This window comes from Dermochelys coriacea, chromosome 4 (assembly GCF_009764565.3).
Source record: "Dermochelys coriacea isolate rDerCor1 chromosome 4, rDerCor1.pri.v4, whole genome shotgun sequence".
Taxonomy (NCBI): domain Eukaryota; kingdom Metazoa; phylum Chordata; order Testudines; family Dermochelyidae; genus Dermochelys; species Dermochelys coriacea.
Window position 1 is genome coordinate 31,796,050 of NC_050071.1, and position 14,645 is coordinate 31,810,694.

Consider the following 14,645-nt stretch of genomic DNA (forward strand, 5'->3'; position numbering starts at 1 on the left):
TAAGTGAAATCAGAATCACATCCTGTTCTGCTAGAAAACCAAGAAATGTAAGTTTCAGGCTCTTATAGTAAATTAACATAATGTACCAATCTCAGCTACTTAATGTAACTGACAGTCCATTTTATTTGCAAATATTTGAACTGGGAAACACAAATCTGGTGTTTCGGTTTTATTTTGTTTTTGGTTATTTAATTACGTATGTTAATAAGAGTAGAAAAGGTTGCTAAGTATTATCTTTAATTCAGATGACAATCAAAATTTAAACACTGTAAAAATGACCAGCAATTTATATGCCAGCATCTTTATTGGTGACAGCTGTTCCGATACTTAAAGTGCACATTATTTTAATTACACAAAAGTTAGTATCCAGATGCTAACTCTTTTATGTTGGCTATATAGGAAAATCTACACAAGCTTGTATATTTAAATGAAAGGATACTTTTTCTTTAAGAAAACCGTGTTTATGTCCTGTTATTGAAAACACTGAACTTTGAACCCTGAAATAAGATAATTTTTACAGCTGGATGCAGTGGCTATTATACTTTGCCAAGTTGGAGCTCATTGACTGAATAAGAATAGCATAACATCAATTGTCATCACTTTTATATCACATAATGTATTTGTTAAATCTCGTAACAAAATAGTAAGGTGTTTCCATTTTTAAATGTCCCAGATTTTTTTTTATTTCAGAGAAGCTTTGACTGTTAAATGTGTGTAAGTCTCCAGGAATGTAGCAAGTTGATAAAAATCCAAGCCAAGTCCATCTTCCTTGCAGAAAAAAAAAAAAGCTGGAATTTCTTTTTTTGGACATTTGTTTTGCAGCTTTCTACGTCTTAAGGCAGAGAATAGCCAGAATAAGGTGCCAACCCAAAGGTTAGCTAAACATATTTCTTGAAATAATTTTGGCAAGCCTATGTCTTGGTGGCATGGTCTCAAAATCAGAAGTTTACATGAGAAGTATAAAGAAACTTTAATAGATATTCATTTTAAAATTTATTTTTATTTGTTTTGAGGGGGTGGGAGGAAATTTATAGAGAGATGACTGTTTTAACCACAAATCTAATGACTAATGTAAATTTAATATTCAAATAATCTTGGGCTTTTGTTCAAGGCCCAAGCAATGTTTTTCCTGTCTGGAAATGTAATGTACTTTCAATGCCACATTTACAATCTGATGAATTCAAGAGGCCTGATTCTGCTCTCACCTACATCACTGTGAATAAGGAGTAACTCCACTGAAGCCAATGGGTGTTAAATTTGTATAAATCAGATCCCAGTTCTGTAGTGCAACCAAACTTGATGGTACTCACACTAACCTGCCTTTATCAGGAATTTAAAATTCAGTGATTATTGAATCCGTGAAAAATTCAGGTAACAAATGTTTCAAAACAAACATTTGTGTTGGTAAAAAGCACTTGTATAACATATTGTTGTGACATGACTAAAGCCATTTAACATGTAAACAGGAAAATTTGCCCCCAAAAATAAATAAATAAATGATTACTTTTTTGGGGGGAAATTTTCCCTTGGTTTCTAAGGAAAATACTTAAGCATGTGGTTAAAGTTAAGTGTGCGATTAAGTCCCATTAATTTCAGTGGGGACATTAGCATGTGCTTAAAGTTAAGCATATGCCTAAGTGCTTTGCTGAACAGGGATTGTGGTCTGAATTTACATGTGCATTGTAGGACCCTGCAAATAGCTATAATCAAGCATAGAGTTTATTACCACAGATAGTCCCATTGTTTTCCATATATTATCTTGATGTTCAATTGACACGTGTATGTGCAAACTGAATAGTCCTGACTTGTACAAACGTAGTAGTTGTGCATCTAACATTAGAGACTTAAGCTTAACTTTAATGTTGACATTGTGCCTCCTGAATGCTATAAGTAAGTGTAAATGGTTTTTGAAAGATGTTTTGAATGAGTCTTTAGAAAAAGCATGCAGATGTATGTAATATTTTTTATATAATATGTATTAAGGAGCTGGCAGGTGGGGCCAGGGGGCGGAGAGGAGCCCTTGTCTGGCTAGCTGGCCAGCTGGTTGGCTGAGAAGCAAGTGGTGGGCAGGGGAGAGCCAGTGGGCTGGTGAGGTCTCAGAGCGCAGTAGAAGTAGAGCAGGTCGGGGCCCCTTCCGAGCATGGGCCCAGTTCCATGGCGCCATTGTAAACCAGGTACTGCCTAGGAATTGTATGTTTGTACTTCTGATTCTGTTATTTAGGAAATAACATTAGTGAGTAATTCTGTACAGTATGTTATGGTTATAGTATATTGGAAATGTATTCCTTGGTAAGACGTATTTTTATAATCTAATCTATTGTATAGTAGGCTAGACATTATTTTATATACATTTGGGCAGTAAAAGCATGTTGAAAGAGCTTATCTGGTCCATTTTATAAGGTAGATAAACCACAGAGATTAACTAGGTCAAAATTGATGTGGATAAAGCGGATTAAAGTTTTACTTAGTGTGTGAAAATAACGTACTGTTGTTCATACCTGAAAATGTGCTAGGAAGGTGATGGGGGCATAGTGGCCAAGCTTCAGGGAGAAGACATTGGTTGTTTTTAGAGAGAGATAAGGAGTCATTAACCAGAGGGGATAGTCACAGCGTAACAGGGATCCTGTTTCAAGGTTCCTGTATGTGAACGTGTTTGTTTCCTTCAGTGTAGAAGTCTGGCATTAGGGGAATGCAGGGAATTGGTGGGAGAAGGGGATTCAGGGGAAGTATGTGGAGGATTTGAAGATTAGGGGAGAAATTTTGTTCTGTATTCTGAAGTGAACAGGCATTCAATACAGGTATCTGAGACTGAGTGATGTGTTACTGTCTCCAGGCAGGTGCATACATGAGGAGCTGCATTTTGACAAATTGAATTTCAAAAAATTGCATTTTAGGGGGTCCATAAAGAAAGAGTTTATATTACTTAGGAAGAGCAGATGAAAGCAGAGAGCTTTGGCAGAAGAATGGTCAAGACAGTTTGTTTCCAATGTAGGCGATCTGGGGAAGGTAGAAAACAAGTGAGTTCAAGGTCAAGTTGAATATCTGAGTTCTGAAGATTTGAAGTGAAGTTCAGATTTAAATTGAGGAGGCAGAGAGCAGATGGCAATTTGGATGAGGCAGTTCTTATGGATAGAATACCTTGTGGATATAATATATGAAGGAAGTTCTACAGAACAAGAAGATGACAAGCCAAAGAGAGAGAAACAGAGAGAAGGGGAAAAACAGTGATGAGTAATACAGATTGAGTGTATTCTTCATAGAAGTGATATTCAAGGATGAATTTGAAAAGAAGTAGCTGGAGACATTTCAAAAGCCTCTCAGAATGCTGGGGGACACCTTAGTAGAAAAATCTGGAATTTCTATTGTCTGTCACAATATCCATCTCCTACTCCTGGGGGAATTCTGCACCACTGCATGTGCACAGAATTTATTTCCCCTACAGATTTCTTTGCTTCCCCACAGAAAAATGACTTTCTGACAGAAAAGCAAAGGGAATCCACAAGAGCGGTCGTGCTCCCCTCTCCGGCAGTGTGGGTGTGTCGTTTCAGGCACTTGGAGGAGCTGTTGGAGAGAGAAATCACCATGGGTTGATTTGGGCAGGCTGGGGACACCAAGGCTGGTGCTTTCTGCCATGCAGTGGGCTTGGCTGCTAGTCCTGGCTGGGCAGGGGAGGATGGGTCTTCTTCCTCTGCAAGGAATGGTTGGGGCTGGGGCCAGATTAGACCCACACCTAGAAACCTCCCCGGGCTGCAGGAAGCTCTCCTCCCCTCACTTCCTGCCCACATCACTCCTCAGCCATGTGGGGGAGGGCTCACTGTATGGGAAGCTGCTCCCCCATCTGCCCAATTCCTGTGCTGCTGGATCCCCCCCCCCATACCCAGAACCCCCACCTCCACCGAGCACTCTGCACCAGAACCCTCACCCTGCCAAGCCTCGCCTCCTGCATCTGGAGACCATCTGGACCCAGACCCACCACGAGCCTCACTACCCCTGCATCCGGAGACCCCCTGCATCCGGACCCTGGCTGAGCTCCTCCCCCCTGCATCTGAAACCCCCTGCACCCAGATCCCTCCCCTCCATCCAGACCCCCACCCCTCCATCTGGGTAACACCACTGAGCCCCTGAAACTCGAACCCTCACTCTGATGAGCCCCACCTGCCCTACACTTGGACCACCCTGATGAGCCCTCCAAACTTGTACTGCCACCCTGATGAGCCCCAGCATCTTGACCCTCCCCAACTAAGCCCCACTCTCCCAGCACTCTCCCCCCCCACTGAGCCCCATCTCTCCACACCCAGACATCTCCCACTGAGCCCCAACCACCTTCACTGGGGTCCCGCTGCACAGTCTCATTCCCCTGCACCCGGAGCCCTACAAGAGCCCTGGTGCATCCAGATCCCTCCTGCGCCCGGACCCCACACCAAACCACCTGCACCCAGATTGCTCCACACAGAACTCTCTCATGCCACAGCTGGATTCCCCCACACTAAGCTCCTCCACATTTGGATCCTGCCGGGCTAAGCCTGCCTGGTCTACACTTGGATCAGGGACCAGGGCTTGGCATGCATGTGAGACTTTCCCTCTGACTATCTTGGTGAGCATGGCATGGAGGTGCAGGGCCCTGAGGTGTTTCTGGGGCAGGCCTGGCCCTTGTACTGTGTCAGGGTAGGGTGCAGCTTCACTGCTGAGTCAGTGTTCCAAGGGGGTGGGGGGGCCAAGAGGCTGTAGGATGATTTCCCACCTCCATGCAGCCAGTGGCTTGTGTTCCCCACTGCCATGTTGGAGCCTCCACATTTATTTGTTGACAAATAAAATATGCAGAATTTTAAAATGTTGTTTGCAGAATTTTTAATTCTTTGGCACAGAATTCCCTCAGGAGTAACCTCCTTTGGAGGTTAGCTTAGAAGCTAATTCTGTGTGGCTGCAAAAATAACTGGTCTGCCTGATCCTATGCTAGAATAGTCAATGTGAATCTTGTTCCACAAGCATTTTGTGAAATCACTGAGAACCTACACTACAAAAAGAAGGATTCTGGGTGGACTCCTCCTGAAGGTCGGAACAACAGATTGGACTTCTACATAGAGTGCTTCCGCCGATGTGCACGGGCTGAAATTGTGGAAAAGCAGCATCACTTGCCCCATAACCTCAGCCATGCAGAACACAATGCCATCCACAGCCTCAGAAACGACTCTGACATCATAATCAAAAAAGCTGACAAAGGAGGTGCTGTCGTCATCATGAATAGGTCAGAATATGAACAAGAAGCTGCTAGGCAGCTCTCCAACACCACTTTCTACAAGCCATTACCCTTTGATCCCACTGAGGGTTACCAAAAGAAACTATACTATTTGCTCAAGAAACTCCCTGAAAAAGCACAGGAACAAATCTGCACAGATCTGACAGAGCCCCAACCAGGGGTATTCTATCTGCTACCCAAGACCATAAACCTGGAAATCCTGGATGCCCCATCATCTCAGGCATTGGCACCCTGACAGCAGGATTGTCTGTCTATGTAGACTCTCTCTTCAGGCCCTATGCTACCAGTTACTACTAGCTATCTTGGAGACACCACTGACTTTCTGAGGAAACTACAATCCATTGGTGATTTTCCAGAAAACACCATCCTGGTCACTATCGATGAAGAAGCTCTCTACACCAACATTCCACACACAGATGGACTACAAGCCATCAGGAACAGTATCTCCAATAATGTCACGGCAAACCTAGTGACTGAACTTCATGACTTTGTCCTCATCCACCACTATTTCACATTTGGGACAATGTGTACCTTCAAGTCAGGAGTACTGCTATGGGTACCCGCATGACCCCACAATATGCTTACATTTTTATGGCTGTCTTAGAACAATGCTTCCTCAGCTCTCGTCCCCTAATGACCCTACTCTACTTACGCTACATTGATGACATCTTCATCATCTGGACCCATGGAAAAGAAGCCCTTGAGGAATTCCACTATGATTTCAACAATTTCTATCCCACCATCAACCTCAGCCTGGACCAGTCCATACAAGAGATCCACTTCCTGGACACTACGGAGCTAATAAGCGATGGCCACATAAACACCACCCTATACTGGAAACCTACTGACCGCTATACTTACCTACATGCCTCCAGCTTTCATCCAGACCACATCACACGATGCATTGTCTACAGCCAAGCTCTAAGATACAATTGCATTTGTTCCAACCCCTCAGACAGACAAACACCTGCAAGATCTCTATCAAGCATTCTTAAAACTACAATACCCACCTGCTGCAGTGAAGAAACAGATTGACAGAGCCAGAAGAGTACCCAGTAGTCACCTACTACAGGACAGGCCCAACAAAGAAAGTAAGAGAACGCCACTAGCCATCACCTTCAGCCCCCAACTTAAACCTCTCCAGCGCATGATCAAGGATTTATGGCTTATACTGAAGGACGATCCCTCACTCTCACAGATCTTGGGAGACAGACCAGTCCTCACAGACAGCCCCCCAACCTGAAGCAAATACTCACCAGCAACCACACAACAGAACTACTAACCCAGGAACCTATCCTTGCAACAAAGCCCGTTGCCAACTCTGTCCACATATCTATTCAAGGGACACCGTCATAGGACCTAATCACATCAGCCACACCAGAAGGGGCTTGTTCACCTGCACATCTACCAATGTGGTATATGCCATCATTGTGCCAACAATGCCCCTCTGCCATGTACATTGGCCAAACTGGACAATCTCTATGCAAAAGAATAAATGGACACAAATCGGACATCAAGAATTATAACATTCAAAAACCATTCGGAGAACACTTCAACCTCCCTGGTCACTCAATTTCAGACCTAAAAGTTGTAATTCTCCAACAAAAAATGTCAAAAACAGACTCCAACGAGAGACTGCACAATTGGAATTAATTTGCAAACTGGACACCATTAAATTAGGCTTGAATAAATACTGGGAATGGATGGGTCATTACGCAAAGTAAAAACTATTTCCCCATGTTAATTTCCCCCCTCCCCCCGTTACTCTCACCTTCTTGTTAACTGTTTGAAATGGGCCATCCTGATTATCACTACAAAAGGTTTTTTTTTTTTCTCTTGCTGATAATAGCCCACCGTAATTAACTGGTCTCGTTACAGTTGGTATGGCAACACCCTTTTTTTATGTTCTGTGTGTGTGTGTGTGTGTGTGTGTGTGTGTACATATATATCTTCCTACTGTATTTTCCACTACATGCATCTGATGAAGTGGGTTTTAGCCCACAAAAGCTTATCCCCAAATAAATAGTCTCTAAGGTGCCACAAGTACTCCTCAGGTTTTGGTTTTTTGTTTTTTTTCTGATACAGACTAACACAGCTACCACTTTGAAACCTGAGAACCTGTTGACGTTTTTAAACAAACATTTATACATGGATCTTTGGTCAAGTTAAAAAGGACGGCTATTGCCATGCCTATTTTCATCTATAGTATCTGGCTTGTCAATCACTGAAGGGCTTATTTTCACTGCAAAATGGATTGATTCAGCTGTCCAAGATTTTTTTCAGCCAAGTGCTAACAGGTTCAATGAATAAAGCTCAAAATAGAGATGGTTAAAGTTTCTTACCAAATGTGTGCAAATAATATATCAGTGTTTGTTCTTTCAAATCCACTTTACTACCTGTTGGGATGTCAGTTTCAAAACTGGCAGAGGAAGAGTTTTTGGGGAAGCAATTGATATTGAAATTTTATAGTAGTATTAATAGCTACAAAGTAGAAATCCTATTCAGGAATCAGTCTACATTATAGAACTGTATTTTGTAGATGCTTTTGACATTATGGAACAAAATTACTCTTTGGATTTAAATTTCTCTTGCTGCTTTTCCACTCAAATGTGATTATAAAAAATGTTTTGATTCCATATGGCAGCTTGTGAAGTCTGTGGTCCTTTGGAATTCACTTTCTCCTTCTCTGTAACAGTCTGAATTTGTTAGCCTTCAGGTTGTGCTTCAAAGTCCACCTTTTCTCCTTTGCCTTATGCAGAAATATGTGTTGAATAGTGGTAGAAATGCTATAAACTGTATGCACAACATAGCTGAGTTACAGCTGCTGTGAGACTTCCTCTGAAATCTTTAGTTTTATGTGTTCACATTCTTAATCAAACATATTGAATTTCAGCTACCAAGCACAACTGTATGTGTCTTAAAATACACAACATATGCCCTAATAGAGTTCTTCATGCATAGTGGTTAATGTCAAATGTGGATTTCCAGATACTTGTTTCATATGTGAAGTAACGCATCATCACATCATACTTAGTCTTGGTCATGAATGTATCAGTTTTGGTTTTTTAGCAGTTAAAAGCGGATTTGATTTTGTAAGAGAATCTGCTTTCCGTATTTAATGTCTGACTTTCATCTTACAAATAAATAGTTTGGCAGTGTCTTTTTTTTTTTTTCATTTAAGTGTAATGACATAGTATATGCCTTCTGTTTTCTATGCTATGACCACATTCTAGTGCAATGTTATCTGCTTGGTTGATTGACAAGATCTTGATTGATTGATCTTCAATTGTTATTGTTTGCAGTGTTGTAGCTGTGTTGGTCCCAGGATATGAGAGACTCAAGGTGGGTGAGATAATGTCTTTTATTGGACCAACTTCTATGAAAGGTAATCACTCTGATTACATCTCTGATCTGAAGAAGAGCTCTGTGGAGCTTGAAAAATTTTCTCTTTCACCAAGAGATATTGTTCCAGTAACAGATATTACCTCAACCTTGTTGTATCTCAAGAAGGATCAAAGCAAACAACCACATGAATTGGATGATAAAGTTACAGAATCTCTTCTCTAAGATCTTGTCTACACAGGGATAATTAGGAAAGTTCATCCAAATAAACTTAGGGTGTGAATTTAAAGTAGATTAGTTGAACTGCATTAAGCCCCTGTGTTGGCTTTCTCATCCAGAATTAAAGTGGCCTTAATTCCATTTATCTTAATTCACTTCGGAATGGAGGCTAACTAATCCAGTGGCTCTCAACCTTTTGGGAGTCTGATTTGTCTTGAGTACCCACAAATTTCACCTCACTTGAAAACTAGTGGCTTACAAAATCAGACATAAAAATACTAAAATGTCATGGCACACTATTACTGAAAAATTTCTTACCTTCTCATTTTTACCATATAATAATAAAATAAATTAATTGGAATATAAATATTGTATTTACATTTCAGTGTATAGTATATAGATCAGTATGAAGAAGTCATCGTCTGTATGAAATTGTAGCTTTTACTGACTTCGCTAGTGCTTTTTATGTAGCCTGTTGTAAAACTAGGCAAATAGCTACATGAGTTGATGTATCCTGGTTGAGAACCACTGAGCTAATCCACTTTAAAAATTCAATCAAATTAATTTTCCTGAGTGTCCCCATGTAGACGAATAGTAAGAATCAAATATTCCTTCACTAAAATATGTGAACATTTTCTTGTTTGAGTTTTAACAAAGATAAAAGCCTGATTCATCTCTACTTAGAGTAGTGTGACTCTACTGAATTCATTTGAGTCATCCTAGTGGGCCATATCCTGAGCTGGTGTAAATTGTCAGAGATCCAGTAATGGAGCTCTGACAACTTACACCAGCTAAGGATATGGCAGTAGTGCTTAATGTTTTTAAAAGATCTGTTATCTAGAAATATCCGTCTTCAATATATGAATCTTTTTCAAGATCCATTGAAATCTAATTTAAAACCTATTTGAAGATTTTCTGTTTATACTATATCAGTATATCCCTCTTTAAGTCTCTTTTATTTATTATTAAAATTTACATGAAAATGGGCTCTTTGTTGCCTAGTAGTCATATTACTCAGCTGAAGGCACTGACCCAGACCTGCTCCCATTAAAGTCACTTTTCCCATTGATTCTAATGGGAGGAAGCTTAGTCCCACAGGCCCCTTTGCATCATCATCATCACCCTTTGTTACTGGGGCGAAGTTATTGTGATATCACAAACAGATGGTTATGCTGAGCAACTAGAAAGTAGAACTCTAAAGCAACAAAGATCCTGTTTTCATGTAAGTGTCCTTTTTAATTTAAAAAAGAAAAAGAGAACCAAAATGAGAAAATAAATTTGATGCCAGCAGAATTGTTACTCAGTAGAATATTTTTTTATTTTTCCATGAGGCTTCAACTGCTCTTTAATCAAAACATACTTTCTATCAGTCCCCTAAGTAAACAAAAATTGGATAAGCAGATAATTGCTTTGGGAATTTTAGTGAATTCACTTAAGGAATGTATCATGCTTTCTTTAAGGTTTGCTGGTTGACGGATGGTATGATATTCTCTGTCTCATTGGTGTTTCAACATCATCACAACAATAAACATTTTTAAAGAGGAAAAAGCTATTTAATTGAAAGATGTTGACCTAAACTAGGGTGACCAGACATCCTGATATTAGGGGCTTTGTCTTATATAGGCAACTATACCTCCCTCTAAACCCCCTCCCCAAAAAAAAGTGTCTCGATTTTTCATACTTCCTACCTGTTCACCTTATCCTAGACTACAGAACAATCTAATTTCTATAACTGTATTTTTTTGGATACTCTGGAGGAAAACATCTTGTATTTTACCAACAGTGACCCCTATGCCTTTCAAATAAAATGGCAACTAAAAAAAACATTACTACTCACATGCTCTTTGGGACAGATTTGGCAGCAAGTCAGTTACAAATTTGCCAGGGAAAGCCATTAAGTGTAATGTTCTGTATCAAAAACAAATCTTAAATTAGAAGAATGTTGATCAAGGTCTTATTGCTCTCTCTGCAATGGAGAAGAAACTTCACGGGCCAGATGTTTTTTTTTTTTTTTCTTTTTAAACCAAAGCAGTTTCCGGGTGGTAGAGTAAAAGCATTGCTTGAGACTTATGGATGCAGGTAGAACAAACTCTTTCCAAATTGCTTTAGTGGGTGCAATTGTGTAAACTTCAAATTCTGTGATCTTTTAATCAGATGGCATGGGAGCAGGGGCACAGATGCAGCAAACAGAGCTGTAAACAGGGGAGATTGAGTGGGTGTTCTGTTGGAGGAGAAGGGAGGAACAAGTCCCTGATCCTTAGGTGCAGTGAGTGAGTTTTTTGTGGAAGTTGTGGGGGTTTTTTTTTCTGGTTTGCATAGGTTTTTTCCCTTGTTCAGTTTGTAGAAGCTGGTAGGAGGCAGCGTGCTGTGAGAGAAGCAGAGTCCTGATTGCGGGTCGGTCTTCCCTGATTAGAGGGCCTATAAAGGGAATCTAACAGTTTGCCAGCAGCATAGGTGCAGCGCACAGAGCTGTGAACAAGAGAGTTTGTAAGCAGAGTTTGTGGTGGGGTTGCAGTGGTCTTGTTTTGTTTTGGTGTGTGTTTGTATGAAGTGTCGCTTTTATGGAGAAGATCCGAGGCTTGAAGATGCAGGTGGAAATTATGGTTGCTCAAAGCTCCTTCGAAACTCAGATGATGGAGCAAAGGCAACAGGAGGCTGAAGGAAAAAGTCAAGACCTGCAGATGCAAGCTGGACTGAAGAACTCGGAGGGGAGACTACTGAGTGAGGAAAGTGGTCTGTGGTAGCATGTGACTACAAGAACCAGGCAAAGAAAAAGACTGACTAGTGAAGGAGAAATAGAGCTCAGGATCAGGTTTGCTGAGCTGGAAAATGAAGAAGTGGCATGACTGGCTGTAACTGAAGGAGGAGAGGTCAAGGAAGAAGAGAAGAGCAGTAGTTCTGTAAGAAGAGAAGAGCCGATGGAGATACCAGAGTTCAGAGCCCCAGGAGGGTACAGGATGACTTGCAGAAGATTGCAAGGGAGAATAAAAAAGGACTCACTGCTAGAAAATCACACCATCACCAGGAAAAGGCAGGTCTACGTGATTGGGGACTTCCTATAAAGAAGAACAGACAGGCCTGTCGCTAGAGCTGATCTGGAGAACAGAAGAATGTGCTGTCTGCCAGGAGCTAAGATACAGGATGTGGATCTGCGGCTGAAGAGGATCCTAATGGGAGCAGGAAAGAATCCATTGATTGTCCTTCATGTGGAAACAAATGAAACACAGCTAGATTCTCTCTGGAACATATCAAGGGAGACTCTGCCAGGCTGGGGAAGATGTTGAAGGAAATGGAAGCTCAGGTGATCTTTATTGGGATTCTGCCTGTCCCTGGAGGAGGAGAATGAAGGAGAGACAAGATTCTGATGCTGAACAGATGGCTCAGCAATGGTGCTATAAGGAGGATGTTGGGATGTTTGACTACTGGGAGGCATTCATGGACAGAGGACAGTTCTTATAGGATGGACTCCACCTGACTAGAGAAGGAAATAGACTTCTGGGATGGAGGTTGGCACAATTGATTAAAAGAGCTTTAAACTAGAAACTCAGGGGAGACCATTTTGAGATGCTATATATAATCATATAATCTCCACGCCTGATTTTAGCATTGAGAAGGAGGAAAATCAAGTAAGAAAGGATACAGCAAAGAAGAAAGGAACTGCAGTGGGTAGGGGAATGGAAATTAAGAGGAAGGATCGTGTTGATACCAATCAAGTGATAGGTGATACTGGCAGTAGAATGACTGTACCCACTTGGGCACGAATGTGGGCAAAGTCAAGCAGCAACAGTTAAGATGTTTGTACACCAATGCAAGGAGCCTGGGTAACAAAATGGAGGTACTAGAACTACTGGTGCAGGAAGTGAAACCATATATTATAGTGATAACAGAAACATGATGGAATAGTAGTCATGACTGGAGTACAGATATTGAAGGGTATGTGCTGGTCAGGAAAGACAGAAATAAAGGCAAATGTGGTTGAGTAGTATTGCATATAAATGATATGGTAGACTATAAAGAAATTAGAATAGATAAGACAGTGTCTGTTTGGACCAAAATCATTTTGAGGAAGAAAGCGACTAGAGGTTCCCCGATATAGTTCTTGGGGTGTGTTACAGACCACCAATTTGGATATGGATAGAGACATCTTTAACGTTTTTAATGAAATAAATACTACTGGGAATTGTATGATTATAGGAGACTTTAACTTCCCAGGTATAGATTGGAGGACAAGTTCTACTAATAACAGTAGGGCCCAGATTTTCCTGTATGCGATAGCTGACAGATTTCTTCACCAGGTAGTTGCTAAACCAACAAGAGGTGATGCCATTTTAGAATTTGTATTAGTGAGTAGTGAGGACCTCATAGAAGCACTGGTTGCAGAGAATAACCTTGGTTCGAGTGATCATGAGTAAGGCTGCATGTTTGTCATGGAAGTCACGTATTCCGTGACTTTCTGGGACCTCTGCAGCAGCTGGTGCGGCTGGCCTGGGGGCCACCTGAGCAGCTCAGGAAGCCTCTGGGTCAGCCACATCAGCTGCTGCTGGGGCAGTCTTGGGCCACGGCACCCTCCTCCCCCAGGAGCAGTAGGAATTTGGATGTGGGAGGGGGCTCAGGGTTGGGGCACAGGAGGAAGTGATGGTTCTGGGTGGTGCTTACTTTGCAGTGGGGGCTCCCTGGAAGCGGTGACATCCCTTGGCTCCTAGGCAGAGGGGTGGCCAGGGGGCTCTGCCTGCTGCCTCCACCTGCAGGCACCACCCCCCACAGCTGCGGAGCCAGCGCTCGGTTCAAAGCCAGAGGGCAGAGGTCACTGGCCACAGCTTTGCCTAGGAACAGAGTGGAGGGTGTTTTGCTTCCAGGGAGGTGCAGAGCCAGGTAGGGAGCCTGCCAGACCCACCAAACTCCCCTCCTCCCCGCCACACCAGCAGGGGTTCTGGGCCATGCGCCACTGTCCCCTCCAGCACCCATGGTGCCCCCAGGCTACCCCCCACTCCCTGAAGATTTAGTCAGGGGTATATAGTACAAGTCATGGACAGGTCATAGGCTATGAATTTTTGTTTACTGCCCTTGACCTGTCCATGACTTTTACTAAAATTACCCTTTGACTAAAACGTAGCATTAATTATGAGTTAATTCAGTTTAAAGTAAATGGAAAGATAAACAAAAATAGATCTGCAACAAGTATCCTTGATTTCAAAAGAGCTAACTTTAATAAATTAATGGAAGAACTCAAGAATCTGAATTTGGAGGAGGCTTGGAATTACTTTAAGTCGAAGTTGCAGAATCTATCTGAAGCCTGCATCCCAAGCAAGGAGAAAAAATTCATAGGGAAGGTTCTTTAGCCATATAAATAAGAAGAACACAAGGAGAGAAGAAGTGGGATCACTAAGCACTAAGGATGGGATAATCTAGATGTGGCCCAACACCTAAACAAGTACTTTGCCTCAGTTTTTAATGAGGCTAATGAAGAGCTTAGGTGTAGCGATTGAAGTCCAACACCTCCCTGGTAGCATTCTCTGAAATGCTTCCAGTTCCACACGCAGGGCCAGTTAGACAGGCAGAACTGAAGTGTCTCAATCCGTGGATAAGATGAGGGTGTAGGGAGTAGGGGTTTAGATTTATTAGGACCTGGGGAAACTTTTGGGAAAGTTGGAGTCTATACAAGAAGGATGGGATAAACCACCTAAACCAAAATGGAACCAGATTATTGGCACTTAAAATTAGAAAGATTATAGAACAGTTTTTAAACTAAGGGCTGGGGGAAAGCTGACGGATGCGGAGGAGCACATGGTTTGCATAGAGACATCTCTTAGAAAATTTCCATTAATAG

The 14,645-nt window shown here is 41.8% G+C and overlaps 1 protein-coding gene across 5 annotated transcripts in view; it reads left to right on the plus strand.

The window, feature by feature from the left end:
• NPNT (nephronectin) overlaps positions 1-14,645 on the plus strand; it is a 91,292-nt gene that overhangs the window by 21,538 nt on the left and 55,109 nt on the right. For 2 of the 5 annotated variants that reach the window (XM_038399504.2, XM_038399502.2), the window contains exon 3: positions 823-873. The exons of the other annotated variants lie outside the window; for them this stretch is intronic. In XM_038399504.2, coding sequence (XP_038255432.1) covers positions 823-873 — 51 coding nt within the window. The remainder of the gene's footprint in view (positions 1-822; positions 874-14,645) is intronic. 5 annotated transcript variants of the gene reach the window in all.